This window comes from Lepidochelys kempii, chromosome 4 (genome assembly GCF_965140285.1).
Source record: "Lepidochelys kempii isolate rLepKem1 chromosome 4, rLepKem1.hap1, whole genome shotgun sequence".
NCBI lineage: Eukaryota > Metazoa > Chordata > Testudines > Cheloniidae > Lepidochelys > Lepidochelys kempii.
This window is the reverse complement of record NC_136383.1, coordinates 119,194,477-119,217,697: the sequence shown is the minus strand read 5'-3', so window position 1 is coordinate 119,217,697 and position 23,221 is coordinate 119,194,477. Positions and strand designations below refer to the sequence as shown.

Below are 23,221 nucleotides of genomic sequence, written 5' to 3'. Positions count from 1 at the left end.
ATACTAGCTGAGGACCTGAGCCACAGATTAAATAGGATATTATTTTCAGATTCTTATGTCATGCAAATCCTGTCATGTTCAGTAAATGGTACTCCTAGTAAAAGTCAAGGAGAGATATTTTTCTTTAGACAAATGTTGTGTTTGACAAACACAGCAAGGGACAATTTCAAAAACACCATAAGAAGCTGTTCTTAGGGAATGGGAGCCTAATCCTATTTCCACGAAAGTCAGTGAGAGCTGCGGCATTGAGTTTAAGAGACTGATTCCAAGGCCAGAATGGACCATTGTGATCATCTAGTCTGACCTCGTGTTTAACACAAGCCATAGGACTTTTCCAAGAAAAATTCCGAACGCATATCGTTTAGAAAAACATCCAATCTTGATTTTAAATTTGCCCGGGATAGAAAATCCAGCACCACCCTTAGTAAGTTGTTCCAGTGGTTATGTACTCTTAGCATTAAAGATTTATGCCGTATTTCCAGTCTGAATTTATCTAGCTTCAACCTCGTGTTATACCTTATTTTACTAGATTGAAGAGCCCTTTATTAAATATTTGTTCCCCATCTAGGCCTAGGTGCTGAGTATTTTTTCTTCCCGGGGGTGCTCCACCCACCCAGAGGCCCCACCTCCTCCTTCAAAGCTCCGCCCTCACTCTGCCTCTTCCCAGCCCCACTCTTCCCCCTCCCTCAAGGCCTGACCCTCACTCTGCCCCCTCCTTCAAGGCCCCACCCTGGCTCCGCCTCTTCCTGCCTTCCTCCACCCCCCTCCCTGAGGCCTCCACTCACTCTCTCCGCCCTTTCCCAAGCCCCTCCCCAGCCACCAAACAGCTGTTTGGCAGCACCGAAAAACAGCTGTGACTGGTGGGCACTGAGCACCGGCTATTTTTTTCCCCATGGATGCTCTGGGGTTGGAGCACCCATGGAGTCGGTACCTATGCACTTAGGTACTTATAGACTAATCAAGTCACACCTTAAACGTCTCTTTGTTATGCTAAATATATTGAGCTCCTTGAATCTATCACTATGTGATGGGATGTATAAGCCCCACCCTGTGGAACCAAGTGTTAATGAGCAGTTTTGGGCCTAGAAGGCCCCATCCAGCCACACCTGCTGGGCATGCTCACATTGGAGGCAGAGCTCAGTCAAGGTGGACAGAGTAAGCAAACAGTCCTATGCTGTTAGCTCCTGCAGGAGGTACCACACTACCCAAACCAGGCCCCACTGCTGAAGGCTTCATGGAGACCAGGAACGGCAGGCCGCCATTTAAGAAAAGCCTCTGGATCATTGTCAGGGAGAACCTCTCCTTCCCCTGCACCCTATGAGTCCATAAACAGGCCCTGTTTTGACTTTGGAAGGACAGAGGTTGAGGTACGAAGTGACCCAGGGAACAGACTTGGTGGCGTCCGCCCCCAGGCTGTATATCCAACCTGCCAGTCACAGGGTCCAGTGGAGTAGGGAGGGCCCAGGTTCCCCTACCATCAGCTCCACAGGCTCCCATCACCTGATAATACCTCTGGACTCAGATGCAACAAGCCTCCCCTTCCCAAACACACTATAAGATGTGTTCTCATGGCTTTTCTCTGAAGCGTCTCCAATTTCCTTTCAGGACTGGACACAGTATTCCAGTAGTGGTTGCACCAGTGACAAATGCAGAGGTAAAATAACCTCTCTACTACTACTTGAGATTCCCCTGTTTATGTATCTAAGGACTGCATTAGCCCTTTTGGCCACCGCATCACATCAGGAGCTCATGTTCAGCCGATTATCCACCACCACCTCCAAATCTTTTCCAAAGTCGCTGCTTCCCAGGATAGAGTCCCCCATCTTGTCAGTATGGCCTACAATTTTTGTTCATAGCAAAGTGGGAGGAGAATGGCCCCCTATTGTTTCTATCTGTGTATGGAAAAGTGAGAGGGCTTTTATAATGATAATAACTTTACATCAAAAATGCCACTGCTATGAGAAAGAGAATGTTATTTCTTTGAACTGACATATTATAGCTATTTTTCTACACTTTGAAATCTCATTCAAGCATAAAGGTGTGTGTTTACATTAGTATTCAACCTTAACTGAGAACAATACAATACAGTATTTGGCTGTATGCATTGCATCTTTTATAATGCAGCAACCTGTAACATTTTAAAGCTGCAAGATCTATTCAACTGTGAAAAAGTTTCTTGGAGGCATGTTGGAGCCACATTGTTTGAGTCATTCAAAAGTGGACAAAAAAGTCTGGGTGAATACCCTGCAGTGACAGTCTTTTGTCAGCAGGAGATTCGTGTAGATGATCTAAAAGGACTTTCCACATGCAATTTCTGTGATATAAATGCACCTGCCAATAACATTCAAAATGCCTATAAATGGGGAAAACGTCTCATTGAGATACAGAAAGAAATCAAAAATAACTGAGGAGTAATGGGAACTATGCATGCATCTGGAGGAGAGAATCCATCCCTCAAAGAATAGAACCTATCCTTACCTACTCTATACACAGTGCAAACTTCTGTATTTGACGTCTGCTTCAATAAATGCACCACATCCTCTTCCACAACATTTCTTTCTTTTGCGAAAAAAGATTTCTCTTCCTTATCAAGAAAATCCAGATTTTGTTGTCTACAAAAGGGAATAGTAAGTTTGAATAACAGCTATCATATTTCTTATTCCTTTGCGTTATTAGTATATTTGGATTATGCAGCACACGAACATAATATGCACTTTGTCCCTCTTTATTAGCTTGCCCACTAGAGGATATCAGCCTACTACTGCTTCCAGCTAAATGACTAACTCTTTTAGTTCAAGTGTCATAGGTCTCAGCTGCAGAGCTGAAGATCCAAGGTTTAAACCCTGCTAACAAACCACGCACGGGTTTATTATACTTTGTGCTTGTTACAGGAAATGGTGAAAATCTTTGCATTATCATAGAATCAATTGTGGTGTGTTCAAAATTGATAATGGTAACTGTGCATACAAATGTATATTGATAATGCCAATTGTGCATGCTGGTAATCCTTTTTCAAGCACATCAAAGGAAGTTTTATCAATATTCGTGTATCATGGTAGCATTTTATTACAACAGTCATTCACTGTGCTAAGATTGCATGTATCACAATATTCCTTTTCCAATAATCTTTAGGGCCAAATTTTCAAATGGGCCTCAAAAATTGCACCTGCAAGTTTTATAAGCATACTGTTTCCATGTGCAAACCCTCCATATGTTTGAATCAATGAGCTCCACTCAGTTCAAGATGATACAGCCTGCAGTGCCCACAGACTGCATACACCTCAGAATAGAAATGTTTGCAATCTATCCTAGGAAAGTTAGGAGTTAACCTGCCAGTGGCCTGAGGGTACCAGTGTGATCCTTGGGTGCCTCTGTCTAATATGGATCACTGGAGGTCACAGAGTATGGAGACTATTGAAATGAAAGACCCAAGGCAAGAAAAAAATAGACTGAATCAAGTGGGTACGATGTGCCTTCTGGGACAACAGGAACTGCTCACATTTGGATCTGGGTTACTAATGGAGGAGAAGCAGCTTATGCTACAGTTTTCTTTGTTCCATGTCACACAATGGAAACTCTCTCCATAAAGAGATGTAAGAGTTTTACAAACAAAAGGTATATTAAAAGACTTTAAAAAAAAATTTTGACTGTGCCCCTTTAAATGCATTGGTTAAAATATAATGCATAGTACTTACTCAGTTCCAGAGGTGTCAGGTTTAACGTGGCTGGTCTTTACAAAACCAATTTGTCCCGTCAACATATGTCTTCCAACAAACCACTCCAGACATTCTATGAAGTAGCCAATGATTTCAATTTTGTCTCCACTCTGGAAGCTAATCTCTTCAGGCACAGCACTTGCATAACTAATCACTGCTTCAGAAGATCCCGTAGCTGCATAATAAGGTTTTGGAGATACATTAATTTGAAAATATGACTACATAAGCATTTAACATCATGGTGACTCAGCATAACGAGGGAGAATATTATGGCCAAAGACATTGTTGTGAATTGCACTCATGGTGAGGAGAGATTTATTACTTTTTGATGCTTTGAAGCAAGCAATTGCTTTCTAGAGCACTACAGTATTGTATAAAGGCATCAAATCTATCTCACAGTCCTTCAACCCATATAAAACAGTATTTAAAATGTATTCAAAATTCCACTTGCTTTAAAGATGAACATAATGGTCATTTACCTACTTTTGTAACAGACTAGAAAAAAAAAAGAAGAGGCGAATAGATTTTGCAATACCCACTTGTGAGTTTGATAGAAAGAAAATCCCCATAAGTAAACCCTGTGGAAGCAGGAGCTGGTATGGTCCAAACAAGAATGGAGATGGGACTGCAATCTAAATATCCCCACATCGGCAATGCCCACTGTTAAAGGGATGCATCTAACATCATAAATGTGTGTTACTTAGAGTTAAATGCACCACAGCTGCATTTGGTGTTTTGGATTGCTGTTTTCTTAGGGAAAATTTGGTTAAAGCACCCCATCACCTTTATTCCTGCTTCGGCTGGAACAGTGATTGGTTCTTCTGGACGCTGCCCTGACCAAAACATGTCTGAGGGATGCTAATTGGCTCTGGTGGTAACTAATACATCAAAAAATTGTTTTTTTTTAAAAAAAAGCTAGAAAGATGTTAAAAAATTCAATCCCCTCTTTCCTCCATTTTTTGAAAAGCTCGTGAGCTGATTGACATTTTTTTAAGATTTCAAATTTCAAAAACAAACATTAAAATTAAGTCTTTTCTGCTTTCTTCCAATCAATCCAGTAATTACAAGTGAGTGCTCTTATTATTCTCAGATTTTACCTATGTAAGCAGTGTCAGGATGAGCTCCACCCTGACATCTGGTGGTGAGGTGTGGCAAGTTGTGGAAAAGAACTTCAGGGGCCGATCTCATTTGCATAGGCACACCTACCCCGCCTAGAATGAGGCTATAGCTGCCCAAGTGGTCACTTTGGCTGCTGTGGGATCCCCAGTGTCTCTGTTATTGGGGCAGGAAGAATAAATTGTTATTACCCTGATTATGGGAACTGTGCTTGGAACTGTACTTGGCCTTTTGTTATAATGGAGGGACTCACCATCAACTAAGTAGTACTCTCTAGGCAAGGGTCATGGGTTCCAAAACTCTGTGAATGGAGAGAGGCTGTGGACAAGTATTAATACTTGGTGGCATGGCCCCTTGGTGAGGGCCTTACATGCTAATTGCACTTCCTCCTCTCTCCACTGTGGAATATCAGAGCTAATTTTGATTTCATTAGAAGTTTAGTTACAGGCTGCTGAGCTCACTTTGGGCTAATAGTGCACCAGCACTGAGGCTCCCCTACTACAAGCTGAAGTCACCAAAGAACTGAACTGACTAAGAGCTGAAATCACTGAGCAAATACTCACCAGCAACCACACACCACATAACAAACACACTAACCCAGGAACCTATCTTTGTAGCAAAGACCATTGCCAACTCTATCCACATATCTATTCAGGGGACACCATCATAGGGCCTAATCACATCAGCCACACTATCAGAGGCTTGTTCACCAGCACATCTACCAACATGTGCCAGCTATGTCCCTCTGCCATGTACATTGGCCAAACCGGACAGCCTCTACACAAAAGCATAAATGGACACAAATCAGACGTCAAGAATTAGAACATTCAAAAACCAGTTGGAGAACACTTCAACCTCCCTGGACGCTCAATTACAGACCTAAAAATCGCAATTATTCAACAAAAAAACTTCAAAAACCGACTCCAATGAAAAAAGGCAGAACTGGAATTAAACTGCAAACTGGACACTATTAAATTAGGCTTGAATAAGGACTGGGAGTGAATGAGTCATTACACTAACTAAAAACTATTTCCCCATGCTAATGTTCCCCCCTACTGTTACTCACACCTTCTTGTCAACTGTTTGAAACGGGCCATCCTAATTATCAACACACAAGTTTTTTTCTCCTGCTGATAATAGCCCACCTTAATCGACTGGTCTCGTTAGAGCTGGTATGGCAAACCCCATTTTTTCATCTTCTCTGTATATATATATATATGTATCTTCCTACTGTATTTTCCACTACATGCATCTAATGAAGTGGGCTTTAGCCTACGAAAACTTATGCTCAAATAAATAGGTTAGTCTCTAAGGTGCCACAAGTCCTCCTCGTTCTTTCTGCTGATACAGACTAACACAGCTACCACTCTGAAACAGGTCTTTTGGGGATACTGATACTTTAGCTAAGGGTAGCAGGATTTGTTCTATAGTAAATAAATGTGAATACATGCACGGTGTACCTGTTAAATAGATCTATGACTTTATGTTAGTCTAGAAGTATAATGATTGGAATAAGTCAAAGAATGGAAAACAAAATAAACCATAGTCAGAAAATAACTGATCATCTGGTACATGGGCTGCTGTGGCTGTTTCAGACAAAAATATATGTGAACCGTGTGTGTGAACATGTGTTCATTATATGTAAATGCTTTCAATTTCCAATTTTCCTTCTTTTCTTTACGAACTTTAAATGTCAGACCTATGGAATAGTTTATTAATGTATTTCTTTTGACTGGAATATATTACATATCTACTTGATATATGTGCCTTGAAGTATGAATGAATATTTATGAGCAAAACAATAAAATAAAATTGAAAAGTCAAGAAAATAGACCTTCAGAGTTTAGACACATGCTAGACATCATATTGCTAGACATTAATTAGACACATGGCTATTGCCTGTAAAGCACCTCTGGATGAAAGACACTCAGTAGATATGCTATGCTTAAATCTAGTTGTAGGCAGAAATTTATGCCAGCCATCCTATATTACAGCACCATAATTGCTATGGCAATTTTGCTATTCTAGTACAGCTAAATGAGAAGGTGCAAACATTACCAAACCCTGTAAAATCTAGCTCTGGGAATTTATATAATGCCGTTTAAATATCTATAAAATTAGATGCAAAAGTTTAGATGGAGTTTCTTACCTATTTGCTTGCTGCATTTAGACTCCATTTTGCTAGCAAAATGAACAGGATCAGAGTATACTTTAAGAAACCATCTAGAGGAAGGAAAAAAGGACACTGGAATAAGTATCTGAAACACCTCCAGAAGGTTTTAATAGAGGCAGGGATATTCTAAACTCCTATTTCTTCAAACTTTTATTGATTTCAGTGCTTCTGCTTGTCCACTTTAAATACATATATGACATTTATCAGTGTGGTAACTGAGCACCATAGAATCTGAAGGAGACTGGAAATATAATGGAATGATATCCTGTCCATTTCTTGATTATGCAAACCATGTAATTGTTGAACACTCTTTACAGGTACAGCTAGCTGGAAGAAGAAAGGGAACAGGGGGCAGGGGGGAATCATAACATTTTTCACTATTTTTTCCTAATTCTTGGTTGAAATTTTGTTTTGGTGCATATTTGCTTGCCAGCTCCACCTCAAAAAGGTATTGATGACCACAGAATTAAATTATTCAATATGGCAAGTTAACAAAGCAGCAATAACTGACTAATTTAGTCATATAATAGAGCTGTGATAAGACATTCAACATGAAATTTAACACTTTATGCATTTCCCTGATTTAAAGTTTGCAGAGCTTTAGTAAAAATGCTGTCAAGTATCAGGAGGTAGCCGTGTTAGTCTGTATCCACAAAAACAAGGAGTATAAGCTTCCGTGGGTAAAACACCACTTCTTCAGATGCATGGGTGTTTTACCCACGAAAGCTTATGCCCAAATAAATCTGTTAGTCTTTAAGGTGCCACCGGACTCCTAGTAAAAATGCTGTGGTTCATGTAAAACTCTCTAGCCTTGAGGGGCAGGGACTGTTGTTTTGTTCTGTGTTTGTACAGAGCCTAGCACAATGCAGCCTAGTCCATGGCAAATTAGTAATGGTAATAATAATAAGCCCTTTTTTGTCAAAGGAAAAGATAGGCTCGATTATCTGTGAAAGTTTCAAGTATCTTTTACTAATACATTTCATATTGTGAGTATCAGCTGGGATGGGTTATATGAATGAAGTGAAATGGTATTTGGTTTGCTTTGCTGATTGGTTCAGCTAACCCATTCACTCAGGAGGGTCAGCAGAAGCCATTTTGATTTAATTGGACTTGTTTTTCTAGATTAAGCCGCTGTATTTTAAGCGTGCTCCTTCAGCCAGTAGGAAAAACAAAACACAGAATTTCTGCTTTTCTTCTAGGGCTCAGGTATATTTCCTGGGATCTCTTAGTAACCACAGACACTAACTTATGGGCTCTGCTTCAGACTCAGATTTCTATGGGCCAGCAGCACCACTAGAGTGGTTCTCTGCTGATCAGGGCTTAATTTGTAATGAAAGAGGTGCCGGGGCTCGAGCAATTTTTTTACATTCATAACTGATGCAGCAAGCCCAGAGGTGCCAGGGCTATAAATTGCCAAATCTAGAGGTGCTACAGCTCAGCACTGGCACAAATTAGGCACCAAGGCTGATCCCACTCACCTGGATTTAGGGATTAGTGACCCTGGGCTGATCCCAAAGGAGACTGCAAAAAGGAGCTTGACTGCCACCTGCCAAAGAAGCTGGAGTGATGTAAGAGGCCAGCAATCCTTCCCCACTAAGATGACGTAAGTGAAAACTATTTTTTCCATGTTTTGGATTTTGAAAGTGAAAATCTTTGACACCACTATAGAGCTTTTCAAAACCTAGGTCATTTCCATTGCATCCTTAAACATCCAAGTGGATAGCCACCAGAGTCAGGAAGAAGGGACATTGGTTTAATATCTAATACAAAAGATAGTAAACCATCTCCCTTAATACTGCACTATGGCATCAGCACTTATTTATCTGACTTGGTATGGAACTTAAGAAGGAAATGAGTGAGAGATCTGTAGACCTCCTGAATAAAGGAGGGAGCCCTCCAAAGCCAGCTACAAAATGCTGTCAGTTTAAAGTTGTCTGTATATAAATACACATTCTTATACATATGAAATAGGAAATTGAAGTCAGGTGCCTACTGATGAAAAGGAATCAAAGTCTCTGCAGCAGCTTTAGACACTGTGGTCAGGTCTTCACCCAGTGATCCACCAGAGATGTCTTCAGTAACTCTTCTGTTCTCTTGATAAACTTTCACTGCCATGTCTGCAGCAGTTGTCTCTCTTACGAGGTTGTCAGGACATAATACAAAGAAAGTTCCTTAAAAAGAAATAAAATATATTTCATATTTTACAGAGATTGAATTGTTTTAATGTCACATGTGGCTTTTAACACAAGCATCTAGAATGATCATTTTAATTGATATTAATTCAGAAGACTATTTTTAATCACTATTTTAACACATTTTTAAATTCTAAACTTTTATTAGAGTGAATTTAATGCAAACTAAAATGACATTTATAGTGCAAAATGTGGAGCAGAGTCAACAACTACTAGTAACTGTAGAAGTCTTTTAAATTGTAACATTAGAAGGTATCAAAGGACTTAAGACACACTTGGTGATATAGTGCCCCAGGAAGTGATTTTGCAGTCCTTGCTAACTCATTGGTGTCAATGAAAGTACTCGTGTGAATAAGGGTTGCAGAATTTGGGTCACTGCATATTTTTAAAGTCTGGAAGTTTTTAACGTTCCTAGGTAGGTTTGTTTACTGGGCTTGTAGAAGAAAAACATTTTAAAAAATGATCTGCAGCTATTTATGCCATTTACTGCCAATGCTTCTAAAAAGATTCAAGATTCTTCTAACTTTGTACAATACTATGGTTTTTGTTCCAACTCTCTTTCTGTCTACATTCTGACGCAGTTAGTGTCTGATTCAAACCCAGTGAAATTAGTGGAAAGGCTTCCATTGATTTAACTGGAAATAGATTAAACCCCAACTTTTCACTCTTACATTTTCAAAACCAAAATCTTTAAGGGGCAGTGGGGACTATACTTGTTTCTATATAGTTATCCTTTTACAAATACAATCTTCCTTACCTTCCTGTATTAAGAGACCTCTGTACATCAAATTTAGAGACTCTTCATTTATATCGACTTCAATTCCAGCTTCTTCTTGTTTATCCTCATTCTCTTCTTGGGAACAGAGCCAGAAAGACTGATCTAGCAACAAATTCTCCATGCAGTGATTTATAAAACCTAGTAAAAAATTAAGGTGGCCTCTTTAATTAAATTAACACAGAGACTTCTCCAAAAGGCAATAAATGGTGGTTACCAGTCAGACAATCCAAATTATTGCTTAAAATACAATGTCCAACTGCTGTTGGATTGCAGTATTGGCAAAATGCACATGCACAACTCTCATTGACATCGAGAGGAATCTATGACAGACTCAAGGATATACACATAAGAGACATGAATGGATCGATGCTGATTTATTCATCGGAGTATCTGGCCCAGTAGGAGTAGCAGTGAATTTTAAGATTTTCATTTATTTCTACTGCCAACAAATAGCAATTTGCAAATAGCAGCAAATATGTAAGGGATGCATTTAAGAAAAGGCCATGAAGCCCAGATATTGATGGGGGAAATGTCAGAGTTCTAATCAAAGAGTATTTTGCATAATCAGCTGCTCAGTGCCTCATGATACGTGCTGTTCACAAAGGTCTTGCCAGCCCATTAGCCAGCAGTGCCTACTCCTCTTGTCTTTCTTCATCTTACTAGACTTTTACTACCACTGCAACAAGTCCTGTCATCAGTTCCCTACTTCTTCCTAACATTTTTCATCCCTAACTGCGTGGAATTCAAGACTCAAGAGCAAAAACATTGGCATCAGGATCATGAATAAACTGAGCAAAATTATATGTCTACAAATGAAGTTCTCTAGATGGAAAACATCATGGGATTTTCCATCTCTGACATACTTCCCTGCAGGATTCTCTCACCACTTACTTAGTCCCAAACTGTCAAAATTGTCCTCCAATATTGGATGCTCAACTTCAGACACCTAAGAGGTGCTGAGCTCCCAAAACTCCAGTTAAAGTCAATGGAAGCAACCTGTGTTCAGCAACTCTCAGAATCAGGCCTAAGGCCCATATTTTCAAGGGTCAAAATTTGAGATAGCTAGAGCCTGATTCCAGCGGTGCCTAACACCTTTAAGCCGGATTTGGCGGTGGTCAACATCTCTTAAAAGTTTGGTTCTAAATCACTGAAGTTGAGCACCCAAAAATGTAGGCAATGAAAAAACATGGACATGTTTGAAAAATTGCCCTTAATTTCCTATATAAAACTCTCCATGGTGTTCTCAGAGATTAATCTGGCAGACACAAATAGCTAATCATTTCTGTATTCTGAATCTTGTATGCCTTACATCTTAAAACTCTCACTCAGTGCAATAGGACATAGAGATGATACCATTTTACAGAGTTTAGAACATGCAAGGCCTATATTAGAATATCTGCTTTGGAAGATAGCTGAATAATTATGCATGCATGTGAACTAGAATATCATCCCTAGAATCATACTATCTATGTGACAAGAATGAATTTTTCTTTAAGATGCCACTGTTAATAGGATAATTAATTCTCCTTGGGAAAGACAGTATTAGGAAGATGGAGGCTTGGTCCAGTGTTTAGGGTTCTAGTTTGGGCCATGGGATACCTGGGTTTAATTCCTGGTTCTGCCACAGATCTCTTGGGTAAGTCATTTCATTTATCTGTTCCTCATCTGCAAAATGAGGATAATCGTACTTCCCTACCTCAAAGGGTGTTGTGAAAATATAAAAGACTGAGGTGCTCAGATGAGGGGGCAGATAGATAGTATTGCTTTAAAACAATCAAAATTATACATTAAGAACCAGTGCTTTTATCTTGCTAATCCCTTTCAACAATTGTTTCCAGCTAATCAAAAAGTTATGTCTACAATAAAAATACAACAAAAATATTGAACAGTCCTGCAGATGAAATTGCTTTACCAAGGGAATAGTAGGTTAAAAACTTCCATATTTCTTCAAATGTTTTAAATGTCACCACTATAAGATCTTGGTCACTGTGAATAGACAACAATCTGGCAGACAGCTCCTAACAAAGCAAACAAACACATTATTTCATTATACTCTTACAGGTAATAATAGATTCATTAAGTTATATTAATAATTAAATTCAAGAAAAATGTTTCTATAAACACATCCACAAAATCTGAAAATTAAAAAGCTGAGGTTCTTCATAGTGTCAGTTATTCATCCACATTGCACATACAGAATAGATGAAAAAATACACACTCCACTAACATCAATGGCAAAACTTCCATTGGCTTCACTGGGGCCAGGATTTCACCCAATACCTTTAGCTACCTGTTTGGGTCATAAACATTCACCTAAATGTATACTGTGGACAGATTTCTCATCTCATTTATACTCTAAAGCTACATTGGCCACCATAAAATTCCATTACAGTAAAATTCAGAAGAGTGTTTTCGTTTGCTGTTTTCTCGCGGAAAATTTAGCTAAGCTCCCTTTGCCGACAGAAATGAACAGTTACTACAATTTACACCAGTGTAACTGAAACCGGAATGTGATCCTGTGTGCGTATGAGAGAGAGAGAGAGAGAAAGAGTGTGTGTGTGTGTGAGACAGAACATTTAAAAGCTTAACTAATAATGTTACATCTGTGCCTTTTAGGGGAGTAAAAGTTACTGTGAAAGCCCACAATAAAAGGTGCACTATGAATAAGACAAGGCATGAACGAGGCTGGGGTCTCTTTCTCATAAGCTGTGTTGGAGCAGTATGTAAACCATGTCTGCAGTTATAAAGGTAAGAGCTACACAGCCCGGCAGGAGACCCCCTCATAAGCTAATGGAGATACAGTATTCCAGCAATTTCTAGCCAGCAGTCTTATTACAGAGCACGATTACCTTTCAACTACGAGATGTTTTAAAACTGTGGGCTAGAGCCTCAGCAGAGGAAGTGACCTTTTATCACAGTGTATGCACAAGAATGAGAATTAAGGTTGAGTTTACTATGTTGCTTCCCAACTGTGGCACGCTCATCCTCAATGTTCTAATAAGGCAGGATTTTAATGGAACATGTGTCAGAATATGGAGAGCACAATAAATCGTCTACTCTTCAAAGTAGCTTTGTCTGGTCACAAATTTGCAGTAAGTTTTACGGGAAAAAAAAGTTTTTAAATGATATAATTAATTATGAAAGTGGTGGTTGGACATTAGGAAAAATTGCCTGACTGTCAGGGTGCTTAAGCACTTAAACAAATTACCTAGGGAGGTTGTGGAATCTCCATCACTGGAGATTTTTATGAACAGGTTAGACAAACACCTGTCAGGAATGGTCTACTTATTACTTAGTCCTGCCTTGAGTGCAGGGGACTGGACTAGATGACCTATTGAGGACCCTTCCAGTCCTACATGTCTGTGATTCAAAGATTATTAATTCTGTAAAGAAACTGCCACACAAAGGTATGTTTAACACAACCTATGCCAGATAACATTTCACCCACTATTCCTTAATAAAAGAGTACTGACCTCCTTTGAAAAGCGCTTTGAAGTCTTCCAGTGAAAAGTGCTATATGAGAACTAAAAGAAAAGGAGTACTTGTGGCACCTTAGAGACTAACAAATTTATCTGAGCAGAAGCTTTCGTGAGCTACAGCTCACCTCATAGGATGTATTAAGTGGAAAATACAGTGGAGAAATTTATATACATAGAGAACATGAAACAATGGGTGTTACCATACACACTGTAATGACAGTGATCACTTAAGGTGAGCTATTACCAGCAAGAGAGTGGCGGGAAGGAATTGCAACTTTTAGGTCTGTAATCGAGTGACCAAAGAGATTACAGACCTAAAAGTTGAAGTTCTTCAACAACAACAACAAAAACTTCAAAAACAGACTCCAAGGAGAGACTGCTGAATTGGAATTAATTTGCAAACTGGATACAATTAATTTAGGTTTGAATAAAGACTGGGAGTGGATGGGTCATTACACAAAGAAACTATTTCCCCTTGTCTATTCCCACCCCCCTCCCACACCCCACTGTTCCTCAGACATTCTTGTCAACTGCTGGAAATGGCCCACCTTGATTATCACTACAAAAGATTCCTCCCCTCCCCCCACTCTCCTGCTGGTAATAGCTCACCTTAAGTGATCGCTCTCATTATAGTGTGTATGGTAACACCCATTGTTTCATGTTCTCTATGTATGTAAATCTCCCCACTGTATTTTCCACTGCATGCATCCCATGAAGTGAGCTGTAGCTCAGGGAAGCTTATGTTCAAATAAATTTGTTAGTCTCTAAGGTGCCACAAGTCCTCCTTTTCTTTTTGCGAATACAGACTAACACGGCTGCTACTCTGAAATATGAGAACTAGGTATTATTAGTAATATTTTACTCATTTCAATATCTTGGGAAATATTCCATCAATTTACACACAATTTATGTTATTTTTCATTTATATAACATAAATGGATTACAAAAAAATGCTGCTGTCTCTTTAAAAAACTGAAGCGTCTTATTCCCAGATGGTCCCCCTCATCTGCACATAGATCTATGTATTCCAGTCTCTACACCTGATTAAATATTAATACAAGAACAGAATTACAGTCTTCTGAGACCAAAATCTATTAATAAATTGCCTCCAAAGGCTGAAATATCACAACCTCTAGGCATCCTGCATTACTCAATATCAAAACAAATTCACCATTTTGTAAGTAAATTTGGCATTATAAATCTTGCTTTTCTTACCATCCTTTTCCTAAATCTGTTCTTAAACACTAGCAGTGCCTTAAAATCCAGTCATTTGTGCACAGTCGTTTCCCCGCCCCCAAGAACCATGCATCAAAACAGACTAGCAAGAAAACAGGTTATAAAGTCGGTAGAAATAACAATAGCAGACGTGTAATAAGAGATCTTGCACAGGAAAGAGACAACAACATGTAGAAATGGATACTATTAACTCAATGCTAAGTAATGAAGATTTCAGTGTTTGACTTGTTAGTGAGAGAGACGGGGAATCCATATTAAAATGGATAATGCAAACATGAACCATGCAGAAGACAACCACAGAAGATCAAATAGTTATTCCACCAACATGAAATGATGATGATTCAAATCATTTTTGAAACTGATGCTATTGAGTAAAAATGTTTGGACCCAAATCTATAGCATCCCAATACTTGGGGGCAATCCTATCCAGGTTTGGTGAGGAGCAGTGGTGAGCTGGAGCCGGTTCGCACCGGTTCATTGGAACCGGTTGTTAAATTTAGAAGCCCTTTTAGAACCGGTTGTTCCACGAGGGACAACCGATTCTAAAAGGGCTTCTAAATTTAACAACCGGCCAAATGTGGTGTCTTAGGCGCTGACTCCATAGGTGCTCCAGGGCTGGAGCACCCAAGGGGAAAATTTGGTGCACCCACCGGCAGCTCCCTGCCCCGCCTCTGGCCCCAGCTCACCTCTGCTCCGCCTCCACCTCCTCCCCTGAATGCGCCTCCCCGCTCTGCTTCTCCACCCCACACCCCAGGCTTCCCACAAATCAGCTGTTTGCACGGGAAGCCAAGGAGGGCTGAGAAGCAGGCAGCGGCTTTGCGCTCAGGCCCAGGGAGGCGGAGCGGAGGTGAGCTGGGCCGGGGGTGGGGGGCCGCGAGGAGAGCCTCCTGTGCCACAGCCAGTAACACGGGGGGGCGGGGGTGCGCCGGGGAACTGCTCCCCGCCCCAGTTCACCTCCGCCTCCCTGGGCCTGAGCGCAAAGCCGCCGCCTGCTTCTCAGCCATCCCAGGCTTCCCACCGAACAGCTGATTCGCAGGAAGCCGGGGGGCAGAGAAGCAGAGCTGGGCAGCGCATTCAGGGGCGAGGCGGAGCGGCAGTGAGCTGGGGCTGGGGAGCTGCTGGTGGGTGCTCTGCACCCACCAAACTTTCCCCATGGGTGCTCCAGCCCCGGAGCACCCACAGAGTCGGTGCCTAAGGCGCCACTTTGGATGTGATCAGTGGGGGGAGCAGCCGCTCCGCCTGCTGCCCCCCTAGCTATGCTCCCCCGCCCCTAGGAGGCAGGGGGACCTGCCAGATGCTTCCTGGGAGCCGCACCAGGTAAGCACCGCCGGGACTCCCCACCTTGCCCCCCAGCAGGCCCCTCTGGCTCTTAGGGGAGGGGTGGGCACCCACTACGGTGGCCCATGAGACCATCCTGCCTGGTTCTGGGGGCAGTCAGGGGACGGGGTGGTGGGTGGATGGGGCAAGGGTCCCGAGGGGTGGGGGGGATGTGAAGGAATGCGGGGGGTTGGATGGGGCAGGAGTCCCGGGGGGCGGGAGTGGGCAACAACCCCCTTGGGGGGTGAGGAGGGACCGGCTGTTAAGATTTTGGCAGCTTATCACTGGTGAGGAGCTCATCCGTAATGCAAACCCGTATTATGGGAGAATAAAAAAAAAAAAATGAACCCATGCCACTGATATGTAATTTAAAACTACAAATAGTCAACCCTGATAAATCCCATATTTATGCCTCTCTTCTTTACTTTACTTCTTTACTTACTTCTTCCAAACTGCTTGGAAAAATGTGATTTTTTTCCTTCCACTTTTTTACAAAAACACAAACAGCTAAAACTAGCTAGTTACGCTTTACATGCAATGCATTCAGCAGTTTTATTTAAAATGCCTTCTGCTTTGTTCTCCAGTATTTCTCGTTCCATTGCTATGGTAATAATTTTATTGTTTGGTTTTTTTCTAAATCTAGAACATAATGTCTTATTCCTTTCTTTACAGACATCTGCTATACACTTTATGTAACGTATAGTAACAATCACACTAATAAATAATTGATCCTATTCTTGTCCATTTCAATGTCCCAAATACTGTGGCTTATTTCACTTCCTCCAGTTGGGTTCATTTGTTCTATCAGTTGGTATTTGAGCTAAGAAAGGAAGGAGTGCATAACAAGACTAGTCTTGATTTTCACTGAGAGTCAGAAGATACAAAGGCGTCCACATGATTGTGTGTATCAATTCTGTGATCATTTATAGTTTGTCCCTTTTCATGTTTCTTCTTTTTCTGTAGACAGATTCTGCTTTCATTAAGTCAAGAAACTACTACTTCATGCCTATAGAGTTGTTTTCTGCATCCAGGTCAGAGACAAAGATACAAAGGATCTTACTTCCAAACATTCTTAATTGAATATTTTCAGTACACACAGTTTTGTGATATGGATAGCATTTCAGGTCCCTTTTACATTTGTATAAATTGTACAGTACCTGCAATTTGGGACTTACACACGTTATCTTATTAAATGAGTTGGTCTGGCACCTCTCACAATAGTTAGAATTTTTTTTTCTCTCTCTCTCTTTCTGTTTTTCTCCCACTTTTGTTGGACAGTTTCACTGGTAGGATGTGTTCTAGGCATATCCTTTTATACCTCCATTATGTGCATTAAAAGTGTGTATGAGGAAACTCAAGAGCTGTACCAATTTTCCATTTCTATATCTTGAATTCCATTTGCTTTTCACTGGGATGTTAAACTCCGTACTTGGTTTAACTGGTATTTTCTATTATTGTGGCGCTGTCTCCAGTGCATTACTCTAATCCGGTCCATTAATGAAGTGAAGTAGCCAGACTTTTAGAAGTGCTTACCGTGCAACACAGCCCATTTTTCTTAAATGGAGTTACTGAGTCCTGACTTCTTTTTAATACCTGGCCACTCTGAGTGCCTAAACAGGAGCTGAGCCCTTTCGAAAATTTGGCCATTATTGTCGATATTAATATTCATTCATTTTACTATATTTTGGATTTGTATGTATCTGAATATTTGGTAAACCTGCATGTTTTCTCTCTCATTTTACTTCATCAAACAGATGTTGTAATAGTGTGATCTGTCTGATCCTTTGAGAACTGGAAGTAAATTTCTGATATAAATAAGACCAAGTTATCCCAGAGTGCCACTGTCTCCATTATTATACCTTCTGTTCCTAAATACGTAACAGCTTCATGCCATTTAACGAATGGGCAAAATTCATCTGGGTTTCTAGTGTCGGCGCAAAGCCCTACACATCACTTAAGCCCTGTACAGGTATCAGGCCAGGTTGCCTATGCAAACCATATGTGTAATAGGAATAGTTTCCTCATTGGTCCTGCATAAGCCAATATAGAGGGTCCTCTTGTGAGAGCCTGTGGGCCCTTGAAGGGGGGGAAGAGACACATGTTGCTCCCACCTTCACATTTCCAAACTCAGGAGCATGCATTTTTGCTCCCCTGTGCCAGATGAGGTGAAGGAAAATCAGTCCTTTAATTTACATTAAATGGAGCAGATTGAAGCCAATGTCATCTCCTGTAAGCAAGTATGGCCCAGAGACATGTAGAGATCCCATTTTGATCTGAGCAATTTTGGTCACCCCCAAGTCAAAAATGACCGTGTCTGTGGACTGCATTTGACCACCTTCAATTTATACACACACATATACAAATGGGAGAACAGACCCTTGCACGTTTCAGAGGTTAGTTCGATGATGCTGAAATGTTTTGGTAGACTCTGTTATTGATAACACCCCAAACTGTTCTGTAAATATACCAGAGCTGACTTACACTAAAAACTGCCATGACCTCCCTGCTGTCATTCTCCAGAAGACGGAGTCGTCCTCTCAGTTCTCCCTGCAGTTGGGGGTCAGGAAGTCCACTCTTTCGTTTTACCATGATTAGCTTCAGGGAGATATCTGAGAAGAATATTGGTTTATAGTCACACAAGTTCTTTGGAATGGAAGAGCCAGTTCTGCCGCATTTCATTTATCAAGAAAAGGCTACTCTGCTGATCAAGAGAAATATAGAATAGAATACCACCACTAGCATGACATCCATGGGCATTTGCTAATTCTGAATCTACAAAAATACAAGGTTGTAAAAAAATAGTGAAACTCACCAGAATACAATGAATAATATTGTGCACTTTAACCTATTCCCGTTGCTCGGAGCAGCAATTTTAATAGGAATGACAATAAACTTTCACTTGAATGGGCCCCAAAGCACTTTACAAACCAATATGCTATAGAAACAATACACGGGGATCACTTCACCTACCACTCACATGCTGACATCTGTGGTGAGATGTGGCTGCTATTTAATAGCAGCTGGCAACATCACAAAAAAGTTTGAAAGAAATGAAAAATAACTTTTTCCAGCAGAAGCTGTGGGTGGGAGAAGGAAATTAGGGTAAATAGAATGTAGGTAGTTACCCTGCCTGAGTTAGAATTGAGCCAGGATACAAATTATTACTAGAACTGGTCATGTTTCCTCCGACCCCCCACTCCACCCCCATGGAAGACTTTGACTTTTTGTTGAAAAATCCACAACCAAAAATTTTTGGCTGAAACACAGACATTTTCAGTTTTCAGATGAAAAGTTTTCAACAAAATCTCAAAATTATCCATATAAAGTAAAAAAAACCCAAAAAACCCAGTCCTACTTATTATTCCCACTCATAGAATCTTTGAGGCCAAAATGAGCAAGACCTTGATTTTACATGTCTTTAGAAGTAGGGCACCAATAAAACACAATGCCCTCTAACAACAGGCTGAGGAACTGTTTCATTCCTAGTGCAGAGGGAAGAGAGCAACCTATTGAAAAATGTGTTCTCGCTAAGCCTTACCTAAGTGATTGTAATACCTTCCCCAAAACTGTATCTTCACACATTGTCCTAAACTGTTATGCACTGTTAGGAGTCACTTCTCCGAGGACCATTAACATTCTGACAGGCTCAGTTAATATTAAAGCTAATGTAACAACTTGTAAAATCTCTTTAAGGCTGGGTTGAAGGGTGTTATGGAAGGGCAAAGCATTATGAAGGAAATTGTTATTTAGCTGCGCATCAGTAAACTTAGAGTCAGTCATGAACATGATAAACTGTAAATGCTCTGAATACTATTGCTGAGATAAGTATTAATTTGTACCACTGACTCATTCACTTCCTTTGCAGCTATTAAACAGTACTTCAACCACAATAAATCCTAAAAACCATTATCAAATTTTCAACCAAATACACATACATGACCCTAATAAATAAGCAATTTCTGTACTTAAATACTAGATTTTTTTATGTTTTTTCTTCAAATTATTCCAAGAAATTAACCAATAATCCTGATAAATCACCCCCTTAATCAGCTAAAGAGTTAATATTGACTGATGTGAAACACTTCTCTCTGTGGAGGTTGAGCATGCTGCCCCCTTGGCCAATTTAGAACACACTTCAGGACTCATTAATATCAATTGGAGTCTACCTATTTATGTTACTAGGCTCTGAGTCAGATCTTTAAGAAGTAAGGGCTCAATTCTGCAAGGCGCTGAGCACTCCAGTCTGATTCAGTGAAAGACTTAAGCAGTTGTTATCCATTATATTCCCTTAAAATTAATTACTTATGTATTTTGCTGGATCAAGCTAGAGTGCTCAGCATATGTGAATCTCTCCATTAACTTCAATGGGCTTTGGATCAGACTCTAATCAATTGGGACCAATTGGAATTCATGGAGTTGCATTTGCTTACAGTATGTTCAAGTTGGTTCAAGTTCTGGACCAAATGTCTAACTCACCAGAGCACAGCACTGCCTTTAGGACACCAAACCATCTTGAGGTATCGTGCAAGTCATTTACCTATGCATATATGTAGTTACTCTATTTGCTTGAAAACAAGGAAAAATCAGCATGAACTACAGTGGTTGCCTCTGAAAGTTTTATCCAATGGACTATTTATTTTCCCCACAGGTGTGGGGGGGAAATCTAAACAAACAGAACAGAAACATGACATTTTCAAGTCATTGAGCAGAACATGAGCTGCTCAACAACCATAAGTACTAGGGCTCAACTCCCATAAATACTAGGACTGCAACCCTGCTGCACCTCCGTACCCGGAAAGTATTCCTACATCTTTGCTAACAGATACAGCATGGCCAAACCTAAGGGTTCACAAAACATAGAGAGGGCCCTAAAGATCACGAGATTGACTTGAAAATCATGATATACCATAAATATTAAGTTCTTCTTATGGTGCCTTCTGGCTTGAGACCATTGAAGGTACAACATTTTCAGGCTTTTATCCAAGAAGACTTTGAATTTTGTTTTTTTAAATAAAAGCTGAGATTCTCATCATATCACATGCCTCCAGGAGCTAAGGTTTTAAAAAAAAAACATTAAACATTGTGAGACTTGTGATAAAATTGCAAGAGTTGGCAACCCTGGAAATATCACTTATCTAGTAGCTCAGCTGAAGAGCAAAGGTTAGTGGAAAAAAGCAAATACTCAAATGATGTGTAACAGAGAAAAAGGTCCTTCCTACCTGTTGGAAAACTTTCTGCTGGACTGGGTGTTATCCTTGAACTGGCCTTCAGGCAGTTATTCTGAGAAAAGTCTATAACAAATAAAATGTCTAGTAAGAGGCATTTTCATAATCAGACTGAGTAAAAACAGCATAAACATATTTTTAAAGTTCTGATCCTTTGCAGTGAACAGTAAAGGAAAAAGGTTGTTTATGCACAAAGAAAGTCCCAAAGACTTCTTAAGGGAATTTAAGGGTTTTTTAAGTCACCTCGCTCCAGAAGGAGAGATGGCAGCTCAGTAAACTGAGTGGCCATGCTGTAAGGCACTGGAAAAATCTCCTCACGCTGCCTCTTTCACTTCTGGGCCTGCTCTGGAAGAAGAGATGGAGGCTCAGTAACCCTCTGCCATCTCTCTTTTCAGAGCGAGGAGCCAGTTTTAGTGGTTCCCCATAAGGGATGGGGAACCCCTCCCTCCAGAGTCCAAACCCAGCTCAACTGCCATCTTTCCTTCCACTCACATCAGGCACCTTCCACCCGAGCTGAGCCCACCACGCTGGGATCTACATCTCCAGGGACAGGAAACTCTAAATGGCAAGGGTTGTACCACAGAGCCCAACCCAGAGGAGCAACCTGCAACTGAGCTCTCTAGGGCCGGTGGACAGGAATTGCCCAGCGTGGTCTTCCCAGCAATGGAGCGGGGACTCTCCAGCTGCCCCACATGTCCCTGCCCAAGCCCCTTCCACTCCCCCTTCTCTGGCTGACCATGATTCTTTTAATCCTCTCCTTACCAGTCACAGAGCCACCTACTCTCCCCTGATCAACAATATCCTTCTGCCTTCAGTCGCAATATCGCCATGCCCTGAGCCCCAATATCTCCCCTTTCCTGCCTTCTGCTCTCAGCCCCAATATCATCCCTGTCCTGCCTCTAGCCCCCAATATCTCCCCTGCTCTCCCTCCGCTTAACCCCAGGCCCCTTGACATACTCAGTGCTACCCCAGTAACCCCCATTCCTGCCCCCCATGGATCTCAGCTCCTCAGGTCTGTCTTCTGTCCAGTGTCACCAATTAAGTGATTCTATCACTAGATCTAGCAAAAGTCACCAGAATGTCACCAGATGCCATTAAAAGTTTAGTTCGGTGACTTGTCACAGCGAAGCTTGAAAAAATCTGTAGCAGACCTAAAAAATAATAATAATAATAATCACCAGATCTAGTGACAAACTTGTTCAATTGGCAATACTGTGGAGGCTGCAGTGTGAAGAGACGGCGCCCCTACCTCCCGGTATGCATGCCTCTGCGAGTTCCAGCCCTTCCTTCTCCCCCGCAGGACTTCAGCAGTGTAAACCAGCATATTCTGTGATTCTATTTCCACTCAGTGTTTTCAACCCAGTCCCACGGCATTGCGTGAATACACCTCATGTTGAGGGGAGCCAGTAATGTTTGCCTCCTTGCAGAGTAGGCTGGGGTGCGGTCCCAGACCCATTGCAGAGGCAGCAGCAGTGTAGCACTCGCTCAGTGCCAACCACCGGTTTTAACTCACGCTCTGGAGCTAGACAAACTCACGTACCCGGCAGGTTGGGTGGAGGTGAGAAAAGGAGAACGTTTGCCTCACAAGCCTCCACAGCTCCCACTGCAGCAGGATTCTCGGGAACTAGGTAGCCATGGGAACCCCCTGCAGCAGTCCAGCACACCCCAGGGGCTCATTTATGAATTGTGACTCTGCACAAGGTAACACTGACCACATGAGTATTATCTAGCACAGGGGTTCTCAACCTTTTTCTTTCTGAGGCCCCCCCAACACGCTATAAAAACCTCCACAGCCCACCTGTGCCCCAAACAACTGTTTTTCTGCATATCCAATAGATTAAAAGTCAGGGCCAGCATTAGGGGGTAACAAGCAGGGCACTGCCTATGGCCCCACGCTACATTGCTCGGGCTTTGGCTTCAGCCCTGTGCAGCTCAGGCTTCGGCTTTCTGCCCTGAGCACCAGATAATCTAATGCTGGCCCTGCCCTCT

At 41.2% G+C, this 23,221-nt stretch overlaps 1 protein-coding gene across 3 annotated transcripts in view; it reads right to left on the bottom strand.

Annotated features, from left to right (window-relative positions):
- Window positions 1-23,221, bottom strand: part of SH3TC1 (SH3 domain and tetratricopeptide repeats 1) — a 51,157-nt gene that overhangs the window by 18,130 nt on the left and 9,806 nt on the right. For all 3 annotated transcript variants that reach the window (XM_073342616.2, XM_073342617.2, XM_073342619.2), the window contains 8 exons: window positions 21,227-21,298; window positions 18,489-18,616; window positions 11,888-11,993; window positions 9,955-10,113; window positions 8,999-9,176; window positions 6,982-7,055; window positions 3,696-3,891; window positions 2,479-2,612 (listed from right to left, as the gene is read on the bottom strand). In XM_073342616.2, coding sequence (XP_073198717.2) covers window positions 2,479-2,612; window positions 3,696-3,891; window positions 6,982-7,055; window positions 8,999-9,176; window positions 9,955-10,113; window positions 11,888-11,993; window positions 18,489-18,616; window positions 21,227-21,298 — 1,047 coding nt within the window. The remainder of the gene's footprint in view (window positions 1-2,478; window positions 2,613-3,695; window positions 3,892-6,981; window positions 7,056-8,998; window positions 9,177-9,954; window positions 10,114-11,887; window positions 11,994-18,488; window positions 18,617-21,226; window positions 21,299-23,221) is intronic.